Source organism: Aristolochia californica, unplaced genomic scaffold (assembly GCF_029961685.1).
Source record: "Aristolochia californica isolate CCGP_79_NKW_82.1479 unplaced genomic scaffold, dmAriCali1.0.hap1 SCAF_3, whole genome shotgun sequence".
In the NCBI taxonomy this organism is placed as follows: domain Eukaryota; kingdom Viridiplantae; phylum Streptophyta; class Magnoliopsida; order Piperales; family Aristolochiaceae; genus Aristolochia; species Aristolochia californica.
The window spans coordinates 12,876,836-12,902,036 of record NW_027181992.1 but is presented as its reverse complement, the minus strand read 5'-3'; the positions used below and the strand labels follow the sequence as shown (position 1 = coordinate 12,902,036).

The following is a 25,201-nucleotide window of genomic DNA, read 5'->3' as shown; positions in this document are numbered from 1 at the left end:
CGGACTCCCCCTCAACCACATATCTTGGTGGTTGGACCATATAAATTTCTTCGTGTATATCACCATTTAAAAATGCATTTTTTACATCAAGTTGATATACGAGCCATGATGAGTTAGGAGCAATAGATAGGATGAAACGTACAAAGTTCAGTTTTGTGATTGAAGAGAAAGTCTCTTCATAATCTATCCCATAACACTGAGTGTAACCTTTTGCAATGAGTCATGCTTTAAGACGAGCAACCGACCCATATGCGTTGTGTTTCACTGTAAATACCCATTTACAACCAACCAGTCTTTTCTCTTTTGGGAGTGATGCCAATGTCTAGGTTTGATTTTCATATAATGCATGCATTTTTTCATCCATAGCCACTTGCCATCTTAGATGCTTCAGGGCTTCCTGATATGATTGTAGAATGGAGACAAACAAAAGAGAAACAAGAAACTGAACACACTTAGAAGATAAGCGATGAGATGACATAAAATTGGCAATTGGATGAGACGTAGTACAAGAACGGCATTCCTTTCGTAACGCAATAGGCCGAGTATCAAATTCAGGCCCAAACATAGGAGGACTTACCTCGGGTGGATCTGACAACTCCATAGGTGAGGGGACGACCGGTGGTTCATGGGGTTGAGTAATATCTCCAGTAAATGGCACGAGCGGGCATGGAGTGGTAGGAGGAAATCTAAATCCTGGAGGAGCCTCATGTGAGGAGTAGAAGGAAGTGTCTTCAAAGAAAGTCACATCCCGAGATACCATCAACCTTCGAAGGGTAAGATTATAACAAATATATCCTTTCTATGTTCGAGAATATCCCAAAAAAATACACCTCAGAGACCAAGGATCAAGTTTACTCTTTTGTGGTGAAGTATCATGAACAAAACATGTGCAACCAAACATTTTAAGAGGAAGAGAAAAAGGATCTTCACAATGAAACAAAACAGAGTACGAAGTTTGATTGCTAAGCACTGATGAAAGTAACATATTGATGAGAAAACATGTTGTAAGAATAGCATGAGGCCAATAGAAGTAGGGTACCTTTATGGAGTAGAGGAGGCCCCGAGCAACTTCAAGGAGGTGACGATTCTTTCTTCCAGCGACACCATTTTGTTGACGGGTATAAGCACATGATGTTTGATGAACAAACCCATTACCCTCACAAAATGATTTAAACTCATTAGACAAATATTCCTTAGCTTTATCGGATCTATGGATTTGAATTTTCTTCCCAAATTGCGTCATTACCATTGCATAAAATTTTTTAAAAATAGATAGAATCTCTGATCATTCTTTAAATAAAAACAACCAAGTCACTCGGGTAAAATCGTCAACAAAAGTAACAAAATATTGAACTTGAGAAATATTAGAGACCCTTAAAGGTCCCCATACATCAAAATGTATTAATGCAAACGGAGCAGCACTGACAGTTGTAAGACGAGAAAAATATGTACTCCTAATATGCTTACTTAATTGACCTGACTCACAATTGAAAGTAGACAAAAATTTAAGAGATGGAACTAAAGAACGAAGTGACAAAATAGATGGATGACCAAGCCGGTTGTGCCAAAGTTGACCCTCAGATGTAGTGGATAAAATAACAACTACTAGAAGAAGAGTAAAATAGTATAATCTTCCTTTTTCACGGCCGCTACCAATCACCTGTTTCGTAGTTAGATCCTGATATGTACACGAAGATGTTGAGAAGGTGACGGAGAAATTCAATTGTTTAGTTTATTGACTAATGGAGAGCAAATTTAATAGAAATTGAGGAACAGAAAACACATCTTGAAGAGGAACAGACGCGGTAAGAGAGGAGGAACCCTTGCCAAGTACCTTGGTTTGGGAACCATTAACAATAGTGACAAATTTATGTGGAAGACATGGAGATTATGAATGAAGCATATGTTTGTTACCTGACAAATGTTAGAAGCCTCGAAGTCAATGATCCAAGAGGAAGGGGTTGAAGAGGAAGAAAGCATACCTGAGGCAATGGTAGTGGCAGTTGTAGGTCCTGTGGAGTAGAGGACTCCAAAAGGATTTCAACTTCTAAATTGCAGCATAGTCATCCACACTAATAGTCAAATTCCTGGAAGGAGAATCAGCTATTTCCTCCATTTTCTCAACATAACTGAGGTTGGATTTGCTATGGCCCAATCAGGTTTGCCATGAAGTTTCCAGCATGAATCCACAAGGTGGTTCTGACTACCACAATAAGTGCACAATTGAGGTTTAGTGTGGGAATGAGTCAGACCCATTCAACCACCCCTATTGTTGCCTCCTCTTGTATTTCTACCGGGTCCTAGGGATTGGGATAATGTACCTTGATTACCAAAGAACAATAACTGGTGGAGCATCAATCAGAGAAGGAGGAAATGGATCAGGAATCTGTAACAATGTTGCACTGATGTTAGCTATTATGATAGCTTGAAATGTATATTAGATAGAATTTATATTCATAATTTTTGTATAATTTGGGTTATGTACATAGGGTAATTAAATTAGGCTTAATGGGATGGGTGACATTGTATTGGGCCCATGGGCCGGTTTTTAATGTTACCCTAAAACCTAAGTTTAAATAGATAATGAAATGAGAGAAAGACACAAGAGGATTTCAGAAAGTCTCTTTGCCTTCCTCAACGTCGTCATCTTCACATTGAGACCAGAGAGTGCAACGCTCTTCGTCTGGACTGTCTCATCAGTCCCATGAAGTGGTGGTGGTTCCGTCCCCCGCTATAAGAGATGTGAGCTCTCATTGTGTTGTCATCCTCTGTCTGATGCATCTTGTCCCCGTGAAGACCAGAGCGTGAACTCTGGCCTTGGCTGATCTGTTGGCCTTGGTTCATCGTCGGAAATCTTCGGTGACATGGTATCAGAGCTTGCTCCATTCGAAGATCGATCAAGCCATCTCCGTCTGAAGAGTTCTCTCCCGAAGAACCTCTGCCTGACGAGCTGTTGTCCGACGACTCAGAGTTCAATAGAGCTCTCGGGGGTGGTCGAAAAACACCGTCCAATCTCAGAGGAGTGGTTGGAAATCTTTGTCCGAGCTCCAAGGAGTGATTCTAGCTGAGAAGGTGAACGGACAGGAGGGTTTTTTTTCTAACCTCGGCTGATACTATTTACGTAAGCTTTGGAATGAAATTTTTTGCATAAGGTAGTTTTTGTAATTTTTAGAAACCATGGGGGCAAATTTGGAAAATTTGAAAATGTGGCGGTAGATCTGGAATTTTTGATATTGTGGGGGCAGATCTGGAATTTCTGAAGGTGTGGGGGTAGATATGGAATTTTTGATATCGTGGGGGCAGATCTGGCATTTTTGAAAGCGATGGGGCAGATTTGGCAATTTTTAAAATGTGGGGGTAGATCTAGAATTTTTGAAATTGCGAGAGTAGATCTAGAATTTTGTTGGCAACAACAGGGTGGTATTTCTGAAAATCTTAGCAAAATTTTGATCTTATCATGTCAACAGACATGTTAGATTTCTCTCCTATTTGGTTCATGGGTAAGAACTACAGTGCCTGGGCATTTCAGTTCCAGTTATTTGTCATGGGAAAAAATTTATGGGGTCATATTGATTGGAGTGATCCGGCACCTTGCAATGCTAAAGCGTTGTCAAAATGGACCACCATGGATGCTAGAGTCATGACCTAGATACATGGATCCATTGAGCCTCATCTAGTCCTTAATCTGAGGCCCTACAAAACTGCAATGGATATGTGGAATTACCTCCACAAGGTTTATCATCAAAACACCATGGTCCGTCGATTTCAAGTCGAATATGAAATGGCAAATTTCACACAAGGAAGCCGTTCCATTGAAGAATATTTCTGGGGCTTCCAAAATCTGTGGGTTGACTATACTGATATATTTTATGAGAATGTCCCTGTTGTTGCTCTCTCTGCAGTGCAAGCCATACATGAAACCAGTAAAAAGGATAAATTCTTGATGAAGCTCCATCCAAAATTTGAGATTGCACTATCACATCTGATGAATCGTCATCCAGTGCCATCACTGGATGCCTATTTGAGTGAACTTCTTAGGGAGGAGCAATGCATTGCTACTCATGCTAGCATGGAACATCGAGTCTAGACTGATATCTTGACTCTTGTGGCTTATGTAGCACAAGGAAAAAATAAGGGTCGGGACATGAGTTCTGTTCAATGCTTCCACTGCAAGACATATGGTCACTTTGCTCGGGAATGCCCCAAGAAGTCCTATAACTACTGCAAGAAGCCGGGTCATCTTATCACAACTTGCCCTACTCGCCTTGAAAAGAAGAAGAATACATCTTATCATGCCTCCATTGGTATTTCTAGTTCTGCAGCATTGCCGACTGCCATCACAATCACTACAATTTTGGTTCCTCTAGCACTTGCAAGTTCGACCACTCTCACTCCTGAAATGGTACAACAGATGATCATATCTACTTTTTCTACTTTTGGTATCTCAGGTAAGCAGAAAATCTCTACTCAGCCATGGTGTTTTGATTTCGGTGACTCTAACCACATGACCAACAATGTAGTGTCTCTTTCTAACGTAAGAAAGTATGGTGGAAACCTACACATCAACACTGCTGATGGCAACTCTCTGCCTTTCAGTGTTGTTGGTGATCTCTCCCCTTTTTTAGCTGATGTCTTTATGTCTTCTGACCTATCAACAAACCTTCTGTCTGTTGGTCAACTGGTTCATAAAAATTGTAATGTTCAGTTTTCTCACTCTGGTTGTGTTGTGCAGGATCAAGCGTCGGGGAAGGTGATCATGAAGGGGCCTAAAGTGGGCAGACTATTTTCGCTTAAAGTCTTTCTATCCACCTTTATTCCATGTTCTCCTGTACATTTCCTTTGCATGCAATGTTGTTGGCTCTGGCACTAAGATATGGCATAGACATCAAGGCCACCCAAACTTGGATGTCCTTCGTACATTGTTTAAATATGGATTATTAGGCAGTCAAGACTACACTTCTCTTGATCCTTATTTTGACTATTCATCATACAAACTTGGCAAAAGTAAAGTTTTACCATTTCCTCATCATGCCTAGCATGCCTCCCACTGATTTGACCTTATTCATAGTGATGTCTTGGGAATTGCTCCTATTGTCTTGCATGCACAATATTAGTACTTTGTTACCTTTATTGATGATTTTAGTCTAAAGTTTTTGTCGTTTTTAAGAGGTTTCTTGCACTTATTGAAACAAAATTCTCTGCTCACATTAAAAGTACTACGCTATGACTCTAGAGGCGAGTACATTTCTACTAAATTCTAGGACTTCAAAGCAAAGGCATTATCTCTCAACGTTCTTGTCCCTCGACACCGCAACAAAATGGGGTTATTGAATGGAAAAATCGTCACCTTCTTGATATAGTCCACACCCTTCTCATTGAATCACCCGTTCCTCCTTGGTTTAGGTGTGAAGCACTCTTTACTTCCATTCATTTAATCAACCACCTGCCCTCGCCTACCTTGCATTATGTCTCTCCATTTGTTAAATTATTTTGTTATTCTCTGTCCTACACTGATCTTTTGATGTTTGGTTGTGTGTGTTTTGTTCATCTACTTGATCTTGAACGAGATAAACTTACATCCCAATTAGTTATGTTTGCATTTCTCAAAATTGCTATGTTTTCTATGATCCCCAGGCAAGTTGAGTCTGTGTTTCTCGGAATGTAGTCTTCTTTGAAAATCAATATTTTTTCCCTCTCAAGTTACACTGCTTTCTGCATCTCTGTCTAGTCTGTCGAGCTTTGATGAGCCTCACCCCACTTATACGCTGCCCCCTCCGAATCCCGACCTGGCGCTTACTCTTGATCATCCCTCTGCTCCTGCTCCCATTACTCTTTGCAGATCCACTCATCCTTCTTGCCCTCTTGATTGGTATGGTTTCCCCTCCCCTGTATCAATTGCAGTTACTTTATCTTCTATTTCCATTCCCTCTTGCTACAAACAGGTTATGACACATGAGTGTTGGCAAAAGGCAATGTAAATAGAACTACAAGCGCTAGAGGAGAATCACACTTGGGGCATTGTGACTTGCCCTCCTACTATTGGCCTCTTGGGAGTAAGTGGGTTCTTTGTCAAGCTGCGTTCAGATGGATCGTTGGATCGATACAAAGCCCGCCTTGTGGCCCTAGGGAACAGGCAGGAATATGGGATTGATTATGAGGAAACATTTGCGTGAGTTGCCAAGATGACCAAAATTCATACTATATTAGCCATTGTAGCCTCTCAGTCCTGGCCGCTGCACCTGATGGATGTGAAAAATGCCTTTCTCCACGGTGACCTCCAGGAAGATGTCTACATGAAGCTCCCCTTGGGTATGACTACCTCCTCTTCTGATCATGTTTGCAAGATACATCGTCCTCTGTATGGGCTTAAGCAAGCCCCCCGGGCTTGGTTTGAGAAGTTTCGTGGCACACTTATTCTCCCCAAGTTTACACAAAGTCAGTATGATTCATCTCTATTCTATCACAAGTCTGCCGTAGGTATGGTCATTCTCTTGGTTTATGTGGATGACATCATCATTACTGGCACTGACTCTGGACTGATTACCAAGCTTCAGTAGGTGTTGCATGCCATCTTTCATATGAAGGATCTTGGACAACTCACATACTTCTTAGGGCTGGAGGTACATGACAAACCCAACGGTATTTTCTTAATTCAGCATAAGTATATTCAAGATCTTATTACTCTTGCTGGGTTAGAGGCTGGGTTAGAGGACACATCTTCGGTGGCTACCCCTATGGAGGGACTCTCCTTGATGATCCGATTATCTATCGACAACTGGTAAGGAGTCTCATATACTTGACCATTACTCGCCCGGACATCTCCTATGTTGTTCATCAGGTCAGTCAGTTTATGTCATCTCCTCGGCACCTTCATCTTGCGGCAGTTCTGCGCATCATCTGCTATCTGAGCGATTCCCCTGCTTGTGGATTATTCTTTCCTGTCGGCTCCGCGCTATGATTGGTTGCATACAGTGATGCTGATTGGGCAGGGTGCCCCGATACCCGTCACTCTACTACAGGTTGGTGTATGTTTTTGGGGGATGCACTGATTTCATGGAAATGTAAGAAACAGGACCGAGTGTCCAAGTCATCTACCGAGGCGGAGTATCGCGCCATGTCTACTACGTGTTCTGAAGTTATTTGGCTTTGTGGTCTTCTTGCTGAGCTCCAATTTCTTAGATCTCACCTACACCACTTCATGCGGATAATACGAGTGCTATTCAGATTGTGACCAATCCTGTTTTCCATGAGCATACCAAGCACATTGAGGTTGACTGTCACTCTATCCGCGACACTTTGGAGCGATGGGTAATATCTCTTTCGTACATTTATTCGGATCTTCAAGTGGTTGATGTCTTCACCAAAGCATTGTCTCAACCACGACATAATTTTCTAATTGGCAAATTGTTGTTGATTGACTCACTTGCATCAATTTGAGGGGGGATGTTACGATATCTTGAAATGTATATTAGATAGAATTTATGTTCATAATTGTTGTATAATTTGGGTTATGTACATAGGGTAATTAGATTAGGTTTAATGGGATGGGTGGCATTGTATTGGGCCCACAGGCTGGTTTGTAATATTACCCTAAAACATAAGTTTAAATAGATAATGAAATAAGAGAAAGACATGATAGGACTTCAGAAAGTCTCTTCGTCTTCCTCAATGTCGTCGTCTTCGCCGAGAGACCAGAGAGCACATCGCTCTCCTTCTGGACTGTCCTGTCAGTCCTGTGAAGTGGTGGTGGTTCCATCCACCGTCGTAAGAGTTGTGCTCTCGCTGTGCCGTCAGCCTCCGTCCGATTTATTTCATCCCCATGAAAACTAGAGCGTGAACTCTTGCCCTGGCTGATCTGTTGGCCTTGGTTCACCATAAAAAATCTTCGGTGCATTAGCCACCTCTAGATAAGGCTTAATATTGGTCAGGCAAATAGCTGCTGTCAGGGCCTCTCGTTGTTTTTCTTGAACAATAATGTCGGTAGAGGATGGTTGAGCAATTTTTCATTCTTGGAGGAGGCCACGAAACTGGGCCAAAAACTCATGAATATTATTTCCTTGTTTGGTAGCCAACATATTTTGGAAAACATCATATACTATTGGCAAGGAGGCGATACTTGAATAGAGCTTAGCACACGTGTCCCAAATATCCTTGGAAGTTTCCAAGTAGACCACATTGTTAGCTAACTATTCTTCCATTTTGTTAATAAGCCAACTGATAACTATGTTATCATTTTTAACCCACTTGTGGTAGAATCCATCTTCTTCATCAACGGAGGAGGGATTTTGATAACATGACTGAGAAGGTCACGGGTAATGAGAACCCTGCGTATCGATTGTGACCAGTTGAGGTAATTGGAAAGACCTCTTAGAGGAATTATAGTAATTCAGAGTATGTCACTTTTATTACTCATATGAGCACTCTCCATGTTGACACAAATCAACTGTTGAGGTCAATTTTCAAAGGGCTTATTCAAATAACAATTATACAACGTAATTTGAGGCACCCGTAGACCAAATTAGCCACCAACGAAAAATAAGTAGAGAATATTTTCATGAGAATAATCACTAGATCATGGAAAAAATTTGTATTTTTGTCAAGTGATAACAAGAACCAGCCACCACTCAACTTCTCTTATATTTATCTATCAAATAGAGAGAAGAGAATAGGTGCAACTCTCATCCTTAATCCAAACTCAACCACAAAACCGAGAACAATTTTAGACAAGGCCTTTCTTGGCAAATCGAAAGAAATTTCTTGGAAAAATATTTTCCAACTCATAGGAATACTTCAACAAAAAAATTCAATTATTGAAGTTCAAAAGTAGAAATAAACAATAGGAATAATTAAATGTTGGAATTCTAACCAAATGACGATCATCCAACAACATAACCCAATCCCATGAGTAACGTTAGATTATATAATTGACAACAACATATACTGGAATCCCATTTCAATGATGTTTGATCCAAGTTACATGAAGGTAACTGAATCCAAATCATAAAAACAAAAAAAAAACAACAACTTTTGATCAATCATGTAATTTTGCTACAAGATGAACAAGACTATAACATCCTTTTAGTCATAAAAAATAGATCTTCACGATGTAGTGAATGAACTGATATGGATCAAGTTTCTCCTCATGAAATTGGGGTTTAACAAAGATGCTTCAATGATACTTTACTGTGATAATCAAGCAACCATCCATATTTCTTCTAATCCTGTCTTCCATGAGAGAAAAAAATATATTGAGCCTAATTGTTACTTCATCAGAGAAAAACTACAAGTTAGTGTTATAAGCCTTGAGCATGTCTCATCTCAAGGTCAATTTGTTGACATATTCACTAAGCCCGTAGCTTGAAGAATATTGACTACTACTTGCTCCAAGCTAGAAGTGTATGATGTTTTTGCACCACCAATTTTAGGGGGACTGTAAGAAGATAAAGGATAGTAGCATACTTGTAATTTTGTTTATCTTCTTTGATATATTATTTCCAGCCCTTAGCTTAAAGGCTAGTTATGTAATTTGCAACTTCTAAGTTATTATATAAAGGCTAAGGGGGATGATTCCTCTTCAAACCCAAGATATCCTCTCCTTCAACCCTTCTCCTCTCAACTTCAAAAGTCTTCAACTCACCTTCTCTTCCAGTTTTCTTCACCTTGTCTTCTCACAAAGTCTCTAAGACTTCATTAATGGAATCCTAAAGATTCAACAATGATAATACAGAGATCACTCAATCAAAAGAAGAGTAAAAGTTAAGAAGACAATAAATAGAACTATTCATCCCCCTCCTCTAGGTTTCTTCCCACATGACATAACTGTCCATTGATATTGCTCCTAATAGCTGGCATCTAAGATATTTTACTTAAATTTTTTTTCTATATGCATCAAAACAAAGAAATTATGTTTCTATGAACGGGTAGATAATTTTTATATGAAAACTGCTTTTTTGATGAATTTAAAATAAAATAAAATAAAATAAAATAAAAAGGTAACAAAAACTATCAACTAGAAAAAATAATGGTGGTTGGAACCGTCGCCTTTAAAAAATGGCAGCCAAAATAATCGGCTTCAACAAAAAAAAAATATAAAAATGGCGATAATTATTGCTAATGATTGTAACAGCTTCTACTTTTAAGTGGTTTGCAGTGCAGGCATTATCAGTAAGCTACGTTTCTATTTATTCATCGAGAGTTCTGTTTTGTCGAGACAAGTTTCAAGATGATCGTATATTCGCGTGACTTTCACGCTGAGACAGTCTTGAGTGAATGTAGGAACTTCGAAGCTCAGACGCAACACTCATCTCAGCTTCATCAACTGTTCAATTTCCAAGGTGCCGTCGAGAAGTTTCAGAAATCATTTTTAGTCTATGCGTATCTGCCAGCTAATTTTCAGTTTTGTTTGGGAGAAACGTAAAACTTCAATACGAAGAAGAAGAGAAACGATTCCTCTACAGTGTTAAAAGGCATTCACTGCGCAGGACGTTCCAATTCGCATTCAAACTGATCCCGGTGATGGGCTCCGCTTGCTGCCTCCTACTCTCACTGTCTGCTCTTCTCCTTCTCCATTCTTCTTCTGCAATACCAGATCTCACAGACTCGGCCAACCTTGTCCAGAAGGTTTGCAACAAAACAGAAGATTACAAGTCGTGCATCCAGGTTCTAACATCCAGCCCCCGTACCCACGGAGCAAACCTCACTGCCCTCGCTCACATCTCCTTAGATCTAGTCAAGGCCAACGCGACGGCCACTGCTGCATACATACATCGGTTAGATAAAGAGACCAAGGAGCCCGCGATGAAGATGCGCTTCCGTGATTGTCGTCTGCTTTACGGCATGTCGCTAGTTGACGTCCAGCGCGGCACGGTAGCCTTGGTTGCCAAGGATTACTACGAGACGAGCGCTCGCGCGGCTGCTATCTCGGCGGAAGTGGTTGCATGCGAGCTTGCTTTCAAGGAAAAGCCGGTTCGGAAGTCCCCCTTGACTCGGCAGAACAAATATGTTGATCTCCTTTCGAATGTTATCGTGGTGATATCTAATATGATTTCAGTCTAGCCCTGGCTACTCGTGGCTTTTGGTTTTCTTCCTGTATCAGATGAATAAGTACCGGCTGATACATATTAAGGGTCCCAAAAACCTTCCAAAATCTCTACATTCTTCCTTTCTTTGCTCCAAAACGTTACTAACATCCATGGACCTCATCCTAAGGGTGGAAATTGAGTTGGCTGGCATTGTCGTGTCTACCATGGTCATCCAGAATCATGCCTCTTCAGTGCATTAGTGTACATTGTCAGTCACTGACTATGTCAAACTTGAATTGATGCTCATATTGATGTGGGGATGTTTGTTGGTTCCATGACCCTCAGTAGTAAAAAAAATATATATAATATCTAATTATTTGAATTGAGAAATTTTGACAACTTTTAAAGCTCCAATCTAGAATTGCTAGAACAAATCATCTGAACCAGCAATCGTGTTCAAACATGCAATAGAAATGAGAATGATAAGCAACACAAGCCAGAATACACTCCGTTACATTGGACTAGCAACATTTGTTTGAATGACTAGTTCAAGAAGGTAGAGAAGCTCTCTAGAAGTGGTAAGTTTGAAGGAAGAAGCATGGAAGAGAGAGAGAATAAGAGGAAACAAGGAAAGGAGAAGTGAGAAAAAAGAGAATCAAGAAAGCACGTGTGATTGATATGTGAGGAGAAATATGAGAGAGTTTTTATGCTTTCTTACATCATGTACTTCTATGAAGGAATACAACTTGAATCCTACTAAAAATAAACTTTCCCAAAGTTTCCAATTACACCAAAAATATAACATACTAAACTACACATAAAAAGACAAAACATAACTATGAAACATCCTCCTTTATTCCAAGTTTTTCCCTTTATGCTTGCTTTTCTTGTGAGACTTATCTTAGACTCTTTGATATGGCTTCTTCAACACTCCCTCTCAAACTGATGTTTGTGACTTAAGCTTGAAACAATCTTGGTCAAGAAACTTGTGTACCTAAAAAAAGAAATTTTGACATTGTGTGCCTTGAAAAAGAAATGTTGATTGCCTTACATTGAGGTCATCTTGTTCTTATTCACATCTTACATGTACTCTTCGTCTTGTTCACATCGTGTTTTCCCCCCTACTTAGATATTCAGGTCGCATAAAATTTGATGACCACAATGCGTGAAATTTTTCATTGTTGGTTACCTCTTTCTTCTACTTCTTCTTCTACTCCTACCCCTCAAGTTGGGGATCCCCTTGTTCTTTGCCAAGAGACCCAACTTGCACAAAATAATGGTGAGAGAAGAAAATTTTACCCCTAGCCCAATGACAAAATCCAATTTCAGCCTGAAATGGTTGCTCAAACTTAAAGGTCGTTTGGATCATTTTAGGCGATGAAAAGAGTACTCACTTTTTTCAAGGGTAACCCAAAATACCACTTGGGTAAATAGAATAAAAGAATTAAAGTAGATGTTGGGCACACTCCTGATCTTTGCGGGTAGTGGGTCTATAGATATTGTTCCAAAATGATTTTAAAAAACATCAATTAAAGAAGGCACAAAATGCAACTCTCATATTTCAAATGGGAGGTGTGCATTGAAACTATTCATATTTCCAAATAAGGAGGCATTTTTAGTCTAGTAGATAAAAAAAAGTAACTTGATTTGACTCAAGAGAGAGATAAAAAAAAATAAAGCTTCTATGAACATGTATGATTGAGGAAACTTTAAAAAAAAACTCTAATACGAAAAGTTTTAATATAAATAATAATAATATAAACTTTCTAGAGACATTATTCTTGTATAAAGCAATTGCTTTTCTACACTACTAGACCACTTGGAAAGAAAATTTTTACGGAAGAAATTCTGGAATTGGGGAAACTAATATTTAGAATTTAGAATGATAAAACAAAACTTCCTAATTCAAAAATTTCAGACTACGTCAAATGATAACTATACTCACGCCATTACAAGAAGATGGAAAGACGATGTAGGAGCAAACTCGACTATTTTTTTTTCTTGAATTCAAAATTTTCTATTTAAAACTAAAATTACCAATCATAAATAAGGATTGGAATTGAAATTTTCACTAGCAACATACTTCAGACCTTTGATTCTTCATATGATAATATCTTTCTCTAGAAAAATTATATTGATAAAGGTTTTTTTATTTAGAAAATAGACTCACAAATCTTTCTTTTGACATATAATTTTCAATATAAGTCCCCTATCTCGGTAGCACAAAATGTCCATTAAATTGAAGCTTTTTTCTACTACTTGAAATTTTGTTGCTACCTGACCTTTTTACTTCAAATGTTGATTTCTCATTATAGAAAAATATGATTGAAAAAAATAGTTTTTGCGTTGGAAAATGACTCAAATATATTTTTGGAAATATATTATTTTCTGTATAAAAATTATGATAAAATAGTAAAAAATCTAATAAAAATAGGAACTAGGAAAGAAGAAGAGTAAAGAAAAAAATGAAAAACTCGTCTCATTTTGTTGTTGTTGTTCTCCCTCCCTTTCTTCTCTACCTCCTCCTTTTTAATGTTAGATCTTTGCCCGCTTTGATACCATGTTATGGTCCCTAGCCATGGATTGAGTAACTCGGCGTGGGATTTGTTAATCCAACACTATAATAGAGTTGTTGCTCTCGGTAGAGATGAAAAGAGTCACTTTATTTCACAGCTTAGTTGTTGTTCTTGGTAATGGTTGAGAAACCCTTGTTGCTCTCGACCAGGTAGGGTTGGACCCTGGTTGCTTACTGCTGAGAGGGTTTAGGACCCTTTTGGCTAAGTGTTGGTACTCACGGCTGTGAGATTAGGTGTCCCTAATCCTCCTCCTCGTTGGATTGGAGGCTGAATCACCTCTCTTAGAGGTTGTTCTCAGGTTAGAGTTGGAAGGCCCCTACCCTTGCTTGGAATGAGGAAGAGAAGCCCCCTCTTGCTGTTGTGGAAGTAGGAGAGGCTACGGCCTCTGATTGAACTCGAGAAAAGGGAACAAACCTTCCCCCTTGGCTTCGATAAGATAAATGCAAAACAGAATTCAAAAGGGGAAAGAATAAACCCAAAATCAAGAGAGAACCTATACCTGGAGCTCATCAAGGCGACCTCCCAAACCCTAGAGCTCATCAAGGAGAACTCCAAACCCTGTTTAATCTAATTCAATGCTTCCTTTCTCCTATCCCTTTACCCTCTAAATAGGGTTTGACGTCATTAGAGTTTAGGGCTTAAAATTGACAATTATGCCCCTACGACCTGTCTCCTTACATACTTAATGAAAAACTATACTTAAAAGCAATATAAAAAATGAAAGTAAAAGTAATTAACTCAGTGAGTCATTGCCGCCTCCTTAGGGTGACTCGGTGAGCTATTGAGTGCTCAATATATGCCCCCCCATGGAGAAAGAGCTTATCCTCAAGCTCGTAAGTTTGATAGACCTGTTTGAAGTTGGCCAGTTGTTCCCATGTAGCAGTCGCTGGTTTGGTGTCCTTCCATTGGACTAGAATCTCTCACTGGTCATTAATAAGATGGGCACGTAATACCATAGCTAGAGTAAGAATACCCCATCCATTGTCCATCGGAGGAAATGGCGGGATTTCCGGAGGAGGTGGACCTTGAAAGGGTTTAAGTAAGGATAAATGGAACACATCATGAAGTTTAGCCGTTGCGAGAAGTTGCGGTTGATAGGCGACTGACCCGACATGTCAAATAATAGAGATAGGTCCAAAGTACTTTGGAGAATGTTTATGACGGTGTGGGCTCGCTATTGAGTGTTGGCGGTAAGGTTTGAGTCATAACCAGACATAGTCTCCTTCTTTGTATGCGATATCCCGGTGTCCCTTGTCATAGAAGTCATTCATACGAACTTGTGCTTTGAGGAGGCGAGCCAAAATATTCTGCAGCACCTGGTCCCGTTCAATGAGTGCTTGATCAATAGAGTCCACTCAAGTGGAGCCCGGAGTATACGAGAGAAGCCGAGGAGGATCTCTTCCATATAGAATGTTGAAGGGAGTAGACTGTAATGCGGTATGGAAGGAAGTGTTGTGACAATATTCAGCCCACGGTAGCCATTGAACCCACTTTTTAGGACAATCTCCCACTAGACATTGGAGATACATTTCCATAGTGCGGTTAACTACCTCTGTTTGGCTATCTGTTTGAAGATGATAGGATGAGGAAAATTTCAACTTGGTGCTGCATAGAAAAAATAGTTCACGCCAAAAAATGATGCTAAAGACCGCATCACTGACAATCGATTCGGGAATACCATGTAAATGAATAATATGCTCGAGAAATATCTGTGCCACTTTAGATGTTGTATATAGGTGTGCCAAGGGGAAAAGTGAGCATACTTGGAGAACCGATCCACCACCACAAATAATATCGATTTACTGGAAGATTGTGGAAGACCTTCGACGAAATCCATAGAAATATCGGCCCACACTTGTGTAGGAAGCGCAAAAGATTGCAGAAGACCCGCTGGCCTTAAGTGTTCGGCCTTGTTACATTGACACACCAGATAGGATGTTACATATGCTACAATGGAGGTCTTCATAGCCTCCCATTAGAAATCTGCTCGAATTCGATTCAATGTTTTCTGTATGCCTTCATGAGTGCTGTCATGGTATGCAGAGATGATGGCTGAAACCAAATCCGAAGTGTGTAGTACATATAATCGCAATTTGTAGTAAATAAGAGAATCCTGAATGACCCATCTAGAGTCTAGTGCCCCCCCTGTAATTTTCTTGTGCATGTTGAGAAGAACCGGATTGCTGGCATTTTCCTTCTTGACCAAGTCTAATAGAATAAAACGAGTTTGGCTGATAGCTTAGAGAAGCGGTGGAGTCTCCAAACGTCTTGACAAGGCATCGACTGCCTTGTTTAACCAGCCAGCGCAATATTCCACTATAAAGTCGAATCCCATCAATTTACTGATCCAGTGTTGTTGAGGACAACTCGTGAGGCGCTGCTCCAGCAAATATTTAAGACTGTAATGATCAGTGAGAATGAAAAATGCACGACCCAATAAGTACCGTCTCCAATGTTGGACAACTTTGGACAACCCGATTAACTCGCGTTCATATGCTGGAAATTTGTGATGTTGAACTGCCAACTGTCTGCTAAAATATGCAATAAGATGAATGTGCTAATGTAGAATGGCCCCAATGCCCCCATTTGATGCATCACACTCAACCTCAAATAAATCTTCAAAATAGGGAAGTTGCAGAACTAGTGCGGATGCAAGAGCTAATTTGAGATCTGAGATGGACTGTGTGGCCTGATCATTCCCAATAAAGGAATTTTTCTTGAGGAGATTTGTCAATTGTGCTGCTAAGGGTCCATAATTCCCGATAAATTTTTAGTAATATCTTGCCAATCCCAAAAACCCTCTCAAAACAGAGGTATTCATAGGTTGTGGCCAATCGACAATAACTTGAATTTTCTCGGAATCAACTGTGACTCCATCATGGGAAATAATATGGCTGAGATAGGCCACATGTGATGTCGCAAATGAGCATTTAGATTTCTTTAAATAAAATTGATGTGCATGTAACAGTTGAAATACCAATCTTAAATGCTCTAAATGCCGAGTTCCAGATTGGTTGTAAATGAGTATGTCATCAAAGAAAATGTTATGGACTCCATAGCATCCCGGGTAATAAAAAGGCGTAGAAATTAAATTATGGAATTTTCCTTTTTATGTATGTTGGTTTTAGTTGGGGTTGGTTTGAGTGTAATTTTCGTGAACTTAGTGACCCATGGGTCAGGTTTGTCATTCACGTCCCTAATCCTATTTATAGGGGAGAAGGGCTTAATGAAGAATCAAGCATTGAATCAAGTAGAAGGTTAGAGGTCGGATTCTTCCTCCTGAGGTCTAGGTCGAGCATCCTTCAAGGCTCAATTCGCTTTCACCATTCCACATTCCAAATACCAAAAACTCCTTCCCACATCAAGAGAAAATCTGGAGGGAAGAGAAGGAAAAAGGGTGACAAGATCCATGGCACAGGAAGATCTCAACATCTTGGTATCAGACAGGTCCCCTCTTGGGGATTCCTCTTCCCTAGAGGATTTGATTCAACTTATAGAGGAACAACATCAAAGGACAGAGGCACAAAATCAAGCCATTGACAATAATCGCTAGCACACTGCTGACCTTCAATCGGCAATGGCAGCTTTGAATGATTCCGTCCAACAAATCCTCCGACGATTGGATGAAGGTGCGGGAGGGCCGCCACCGCCCGGACGCTACACTCCTCCGGTCGAGCACCACCATCACCACCCGCCACCACCCCCACCACAGCTGTGCCCCCCACATCCCACAATGGGACCCACGCACATGCCCCTAATCCAGTGCCCAGGTATATTAAATTGGATTTTCTGACATTGTATGGGTCTACAGACCCCTTGATCTAGTTACACCGATGTGACCAGTTCTTTTACAATCAAAGAATACCTGCGGATGACCTGGTCCATCTAGCCACATTCCATATGCTTGATGAAGCGCTTCTATGGTTCCACCAGTTTAAGAATGAACATTTGGTTCAGGATTGGAATTTATTTAAACAATCTTGCAAGTTGAGGTTTGGTCCTCCCGCCCATAGCAATCCTTTGGATGATTTGGTGATTTTAAAACAGACGAGAGCTATTGATATGTACCAAAAGCACTTTAAGGAACGCTTGGCCCGATTGAGTAACTTTGTCAGGCCCTCACAGTATGTTCATGTCTTTACTGCTGGGTTGACAGAGGCCCTGCGTCTAGAGGTAGAATTACATGACCCTCGAGACTTGGACCATGCTATGAACTTGGCCAGGACAATTGATGCGAAACAGCGCGTCCTCAAAGAGTCCGTGGTTAGAAGACCCTCTTGGCCAGGCAGGGCACCCACCAATGCCCCCTCATCCTATTCAGGGACTACACGGCCTGGGCCAAATTCAGCACCCCATGCAGACATTTCACCCTCCATGCCACTAGCTCCATACATTAGAAAATTGTACAGGCAGGAGATGGAACAACAACGGGCCAAGGGCCTTTGTTATAACTGTAATGAACAATATGTCCAGGGTCACCTATGGAAGAGGTTATTCTATTTGGAGGTCTTCGATGACATAGAGGAAGTTAAACCAGTGGAAGACAGTGTTGAGGCCTAATAGGATGCACCAGGTATTCCACTCCATGCTGTGACTGGCATGCACAGTTCCAACACAATGCAAGTTCGAGCGGGTTTGCAACACCTCCAGTTACTGGCCTTAGTTGACTCGAACATCACCCACAACTTCATAAGTCAGCCAGCTGCATAATAGCTTGGGTTGGTAATTCAGCAGAACACCGGCATATCCGTCTCAGTGGCCAATGGGGCCAAAATCTCCAGTGCGGGTATCTCTACAACCACACCATTTTGTATTGAGGGGCACTCCTTTGTAGCCGATTTTTTGGTCATTCCACTGGCGGGGTTTGACTTGGTACTCGGAATTAAATGGCTCCAAACGTTGGGGCCTATCTTGTGGGATTTCAAATCACTTACCATGACGTTTACAACTGCCCAATGTAGATTACCCTTCATGGCACACATGCTACTACGCCCAGTACTCTTCAGGAAATTCAGGTCCAGAGCGTTGAGCACTGTAAGTTAACTACTTTACTTACAAAATTTGGTGATTTATTTCAGTCCCCTCCTGCCCTCCTGCCCTCCCGCCTATTCGCCATTGTGATCACCGCATAAGGTTGAAATTGGGTACTGAACCAATGGTGGGCAGGCCTTACCGTTACCCCCACTTACAGAAGGATGAAATTGAGCGCCAATGCCAAACTATGCTCGCCCAAAGAATTATTCAGCCCAGCAAGTCTCCCTTTTCATCCCCTATGTTACTGGTCAAGAAACATGACATGTCTTGGCGGTTTTGTGTTGACTACAGGGAGCTCAACGCTCATACAATTAAAGATAAATTTCCTATACACCAGTGGTTGACGAGTTATTAGATGAATTACATGGAGCTACCTTATTTACGAAGTTGGATCTGAAGTCAGGTTATCATCAGATTCAGGTTCATCCGTCCAATGTGGAGAAGACAACATTTAGGACGCACCATGGGCATTTCGAGTTTCTAGTCATGCCATTTGGTCTAGCTAACGCCCCTTCCACTATCCAGGCCCTCATGAATGACGTCTTTAATTCTCTCCTGAGGAAGTTTGTTCTTGTTTTTTTTATGATATCCTGGTATATAGCAAAAATTGGGACGAGCACCTTCATCATCTTCGCCAAGTTTTTACTATCTTACGTTCCCATCATTTGGTTTTAAACCAATCCAAGTGTTCCATGGGCACATCCGAAGTGGCATATCTGGGGCATATTATATCAGCAGAGGGTGTGAAGGTCGACCAGAGTAAAATACAGGCAGTCACCGACTGGCCTCTTCCCACATCCATCTCAGCATTAAGGGGTTGGTTTGGGCTCACTGATTATTACAGAAAATTCATCCGTAACTACGGACAGATTGCTGCTCCACTCAACAATCACCTTAAGAAAAATGCATTTCTCTGGTCTGAGACAACAACTTCTTCTTTTCAGCAGTTGAAGGCAACATTATCTTCAACATTGGTCTTGCAGTTACCAGACTTTGATGAATTGTTTGTGGTTGAATGTGATGGGTCTGGTGGGGGTATCGGCTCAGTATTATAACAACATGGCCACCCGATAGCTTATTTCAGCAGACAACTGGGCCAACACCATCACAAACTTGCTGCCTATGAAAGGGAACTGATCGGGTTAGCGAAAGCCATCCAACACTGGCGGCCCTATCTCTGGGGGCGCCCATTTCTCATGCAGACCGATCATTGCAGCATGAAGTATCTTTTTGAGTAGCGTCTTACCACCTCCTCCCAGCAGCATTGGTTGAGCAAATTGATGAGGATCGATTTCACCGTTGAGTATAAACCGGGCAGCTTGAATGTGGGGGCAGATGCCTTGTCTCACCGGGGCATGCCAAAGCCACAATTACATGCTATCAGTCACCCCAGACTTCTTTTGTTGGACTCTATTCGGGATGAAACACAACAGCATCCGGAGCTCATTGAGTTATATCATATTATTGAGCAGAGTACAACGGATCGTCTTATATTGTTCTGGAACAGGATTTATTTGCATCACACGTCGCCACTTATTCACAACATCTTGTCCACTTTTCATGATAGCACACATGAGGGCAGGCAGAAAACATATTTCCATCTCAGTCAGGATTTTTATTGGAGGGGCATGAAGAGAAGTGTAACAGACTATGTGACAACTTGTCAGACTTGTTAGCGGAACAAAGCCGAATAATTAAGTCCAGCAGGGTTGCTCCAACCACTTCTGTTACCTTCACAGGTATGGTCCGATATTTCCATCGATTTCATCGATGGACTGCCGCTATCTTCAGGAAAATCAGTTATTTTTGTAGTGATCGACCGCTTCTCAAACTATGCCCATTTTCAGCCTTTGGCGCATCCCTACACAACAACTCACATCACCCAATTTTTCATGGATAATATTATCCGATTACATGGGGTACCTGTGTCCATTACTAGTGACAGAGACGCCATCTTCACCTGTACTTTTTGGAAGGAACTCTTCAAACTGAAAGGCACCAAGTTGGATTTCTCTTCCGCCTATCACCCGCAGACCGATGGCCAAACAGAAGTCGTCAACAGAACTTTTGAGATGTACCTACGTTGTTTTGTGGGAGACTCGCCTAAACGGTGGGTTAAGTGGCTGGAATGGGCAGAATTCTATTATAATACTTCCTCCACAACGCACTTGGCACAATTCCTTTCAAGGTAGTGAATGACCGCCTCGGCTCTTATCATGAATCCGGTTCTTCCAAGGTGGTCACTTTGAACCAGGCCCTACCAGAAAGGGACAATATGTTCAATCAGGTGCGCACTCACCTCCAAGCAGCCTAATAAGTAATGAAACACTCTTATGATAAAAAAGTACCAGGAAGTGGTCTTCTCTCCAGGGGATGACGTGTGGCTTCGTCTCCAACACTATCGGCAACTATCCTTCACGGCCTCAAAGCGTCACAAATTATCCCCAAAATTTTATGGGCCCTTTCAAGTGCTGGACTGCATTGGCATAGTAGCCTACAGCTTGCAGCTACCCCCAGAGGCTAAGCTCCACAATGTTTTTCATGTCTCGCAATTGAAGGCCTTCCATGGCGACTCTCCATTCCTCCACACACCTTTGCCACCGCTGCAAGAGGGTCGGGTACTTTCTACTCCAGCTCAGGTGTTGCAGGCTCACCGCATTCGGGGCGACTGGGGGATTCTAGTGCAATGGGGTGAGACATACTCCATTGACACTACCTGGGAGCCCCTGACATCCTTCCGGGCTCTCTACCCCACCTTCGAACTTGAGGACAAGCTCTTTCTCCAAGAGGGGGGTGATGTTATGGACTCCATAGTATCCTGGGTAATAAACAGGTGTAGAAATTAAATTATGGAATTTTCATTTTTATGTATGTTGGTTTTGGTTGGGGTTGGTTTGATTGTAATTTTCGTGAACTTAGTGACCCATGGGCCAGGTTTGTCACTCCCGTCCCTAATCCTATTTATAGGGGAGAAGGGCTTAATGACGAATCAAGCATTGAATCAAGTAGAAGGTTAGAGGTCGGATTCTCCCTCCTAAGGTCCAGATCGAGCCTCCTTCAAGGCTCAATTTTCTTTCACCATTCCACGTTCCAAACACCGAAAACTCATTCCCATGTCAAGAGCAAATTTGGAGGGAAGAGAAGGAAGAAGGGTGATGAGATCCATGACCCGGGAAGATCCCAACAGAAAACAAGTACAAATTTGCGATGATAGTTGCAGAATACCTCGTTCATTAATACATGGAATGTGGAGGGTGCGTTGGATAACCCAAATGGCATGACCAAAAATTCAAAGTGGCCATGATGAGTGCGGAAAGCAGTTTTCTTGATGTCATCTGGATGCATACAAACCTGATGATATTCTAAGCGCAAGTTCAATTTGGTGAATATATATGACCCATGTAATTCATCTAGAAGCTCCTCCACCACAGGAATAAGGAACTTGTCTTTTACAGTTTGGGCATTCAAATCCCGATAATCGACACAAAATCGCCATTTACCATCATGTTTCTTAACGAGGAGGACTGGTGACAAAAATGGTGAATGACTGCTGCGAATAAGGCCTTACTATCGCATGGCTTGGCACTGTCTTTCGATTTCATCTTTCTGGAGGTGTGGGTATTGCTAAGGTCAAACTTTCACCACTTCTGAGCCCTATTTTAAACATATCTGATGGTTATAGTGCCTCAAGGAGGACAGCCCGGAGGGCTCTTGAGAGAAGTCCGAGAATTCATCCAGGAGAAGTTCTATATTGTTGTCTGGATTGTCTTGTGTGTGAAGCATATGAATGTGATGTGGCTTGTCCATGTGACTGTCCTGTAATAGTGCTTGTTGTCCGCCCATTTCAAAACTCATAGTTAAAGCAGTAAAATCCCATAAAATTGGGCCTAAAGTTTGCAACCATTTAATACCCAAGACCATATTGAACCTGCTAGAGGTATGACAAAAAATTTTGAATGAAAGAAAGTCATACTGATTGAGAATTTTACTTTTTTGCTGTTGTCATCGCTAAAAATGTTTTCTCCATTGGCAATTGAAACCGTTGTTGTTGAGTGTGGAAGTATTTGTAGTTGAAGGTGTTGAGCAACTGTAAAATTGAGAAAATTATGTGTACTTCCCGAATCCACAAGGCTGACAAGGTCCTGATCCATCACCCGAGTCCGGACTTTCATAGTTTTTGCAGATTTCTGGCCTGTAATGGCATATAGTGAAATTCCTAGTGTATCCTCCTCAATATATGTTGTGATTCTGTGATTTCATCAACTTCTAACCAGAACAACCTTTGACATTGATAGCCTACCCTATTTGGTTCATCCCAGTTGTAACATAAGTTCTTTGCCATGCGGTCAACTATCTTAGTTAATTTTGGAATATACTGGGTGGGTGGGTTGTTGGGTTGTGTATCTGCTGCATCACTAGGAATGGGATGATTTCTGATTTGTTGCCTTGCTGGAAAATTTATCTGAGGGTTAGTGTTGCGCCTCCCTTACCAACTATTGGAAGTGTTCTGGTCCCCTTGCCAAGTTGTCCTCTTGTTTTGAACTTTTTGTCCAGTTTCAAGTGCACGAGCTAGATTCATTGCTCGAGCTAAGTTAGCAAGTACGTGAAGCTCCACCTCTAACTTTAATGACTCATTAAAGCCTGTCATAAATAAATTGACCTGCTCGTCTACGTGAACCATCCGTCTGGCACGTGCCAATTTTTCCTGGAACTGTTTTTTATATAGTTCCACTAGGCCAGTTTATCGTAACAACACCAAATCCCCCAAGGGGTTACTGTGGGCTGGAGGAAGAACCGTATAATGCATAATTCCTTAAACACTTCCCAATCCAGCACCAATCTATACAACTCAACTTGATGATACCAGAGTTGTGCTTCATTGAGCATGTTGAAGGTGGCCAGTCCCACCTTATCAATTTATGATGTTCTCTGATGGGTAAAAAAAATTCACGCCTACGTAACCAAATCAAGGGGCCATCTGACCCATTAAAAGTATGGAAGTCAAGTTTTGTATACCTTGGTATGGTGCCTCCTCCTTGGTTGAAATTTCCCGTCTGGCTAGGAAAGGCAGTGAGCCCCGTAAACTGGTCTCCCCCTTTGTTGTGAGAATTGTCCTCTCCTCTTTGTTCCAGGGTTGAGTTTCTTCCAACTGTAATATTTCCCATCATTCCAGAAAGTCTATCAATCTAGAGGTTCATATTTGGAAGTTGTTCCAACTTCTCCATGATTAGGGCAAACTTTCTTTCATTTTTTGCTTGTGTTTCTGCCTGTGTCTGCTGCCCTCTGATCATCATCTCCTTGAACTCACCATTGTTGGGCTCCCCCATGTTATCCTACTCCGATACCACGTTGTTCTGGTCCCTAGCCATGGATCGAGTAACTCGGCATGGGATTTGTGAATCTAGCACTGTAATAGAGCTGTTACTCTCGGTAGACGTGAAAAGAGTCTCTTTTCTTCAAACCTTAGTTGTTGTTCTTGGTAAGGGTTGAGAAACCCTTGCTGCTCTCGGCCAGGTAGGTTGGACCCTGGTTGCTCACTACAGAGAGGGGTTAGGGCCCTCTTGGCTAAGTGCTACTACTCATGGCTATGAGATTAGGTGTCCCTAATCCTCCTCTTCATTGGATTAGTGGCTGAAGCACCTCTCTTAGAGGTTGCTCTTAGGTTAGGGCTGGAAGGCCCCTACCCTTGCTCGGATTGAGGGAGAGAAGCCCCCTCTTGATGCTGTGGACGTAGGAGAGGTTATGGCCTCTAATTGACCTCAGAAAAAGGGAACAAACCTTCCCCCTTGGCTTCAGTAAGATCAATGAAAAACAAAAATCAAAAGGGGAAAGAATAAACCCAAAATCAAGAGAGAGCTTATACTTCGAGCTAGTCAAGGAGAACTCCAAACCCTGTTTAACCTAATTCAATGCTTCCTTTCTCCTATTCCTTTACCCTCTAAATAGGGTTTGACATCATTAGAGTTTAGGGCTTAAAATTGATAATTCTACCCTTATGATCTGTATCCTTACATACTTAATGAAAAACTACACTTAAAAGAAATATAAAATAGGAAAGTAAAAGTAATTAACTCATTGAGTCATTGTCGCCTCCTTTGGGAGACTCGGTGAGTTATTGAGTCGTCAACATACCATGTTGTTGAATTCTAGAGTTTAATCTATGGATAACTTAGTTTGAGAAGAATGAGAAGAGAAGATGAGCAGGAAAAGGTAAAATCACAAGTTGATGAGAGAAACTTTAGGGGTTAAGAGAGAAAATGAGAGCAAGCTCCCCTCTCCCTCTTTCTTATTTATATATGTGGGGCATGGATGCTCTAATACATAATGTTGATTTTCAGGATTCCATAGCTCACATTGTTATGCAAGGAATAGAAGAAAGAAGGAGAAGAAAAAGGAAAAGAAAGGAGATGACCAAGGAGAGGGAAGAGAGCATGTTCAGAAAAAAAGGAGGAATAATTAGGGCAGTTGATTTTCACACCCTCCCCCTTAAGCTTTATTGATAGAGTCTAAAGTTACCAATATTACAAGTATGCCCTTCAATGTAGTAAGAATGAAGAAGAGACAAAAACA

General features: G+C 41.2%; 1 protein-coding gene across 1 annotated transcript; it reads left to right on the top strand.

Moving 5' to 3' along the window:
• The first annotated feature begins 10,490 nt into the window (after nt 1-10,490).
• Nucleotides 10,491-11,352, top strand: LOC137960580 (putative invertase inhibitor). Its single transcript, XM_068808234.1, has one exon. It carries the CDS (start codon nt 10,516-10,518, stop codon nt 11,053-11,055), a length of 540 nt encoding a protein of 179 aa, XP_068664335.1. The 5' UTR covers nt 10,491-10,515; the 3' UTR covers nt 11,056-11,352.
• Nucleotides 11,353-25,201: the final 13,849 nt, after the last annotated feature.

Coding starts and splice junctions, on each gene's coding strand:
- LOC137960580 (XM_068808234.1), top strand. CDS start 10,516: ATGGGCTCCGCTTGCTGCCTCCTACTCTCACTGTCTGCTCTTCTCCTT.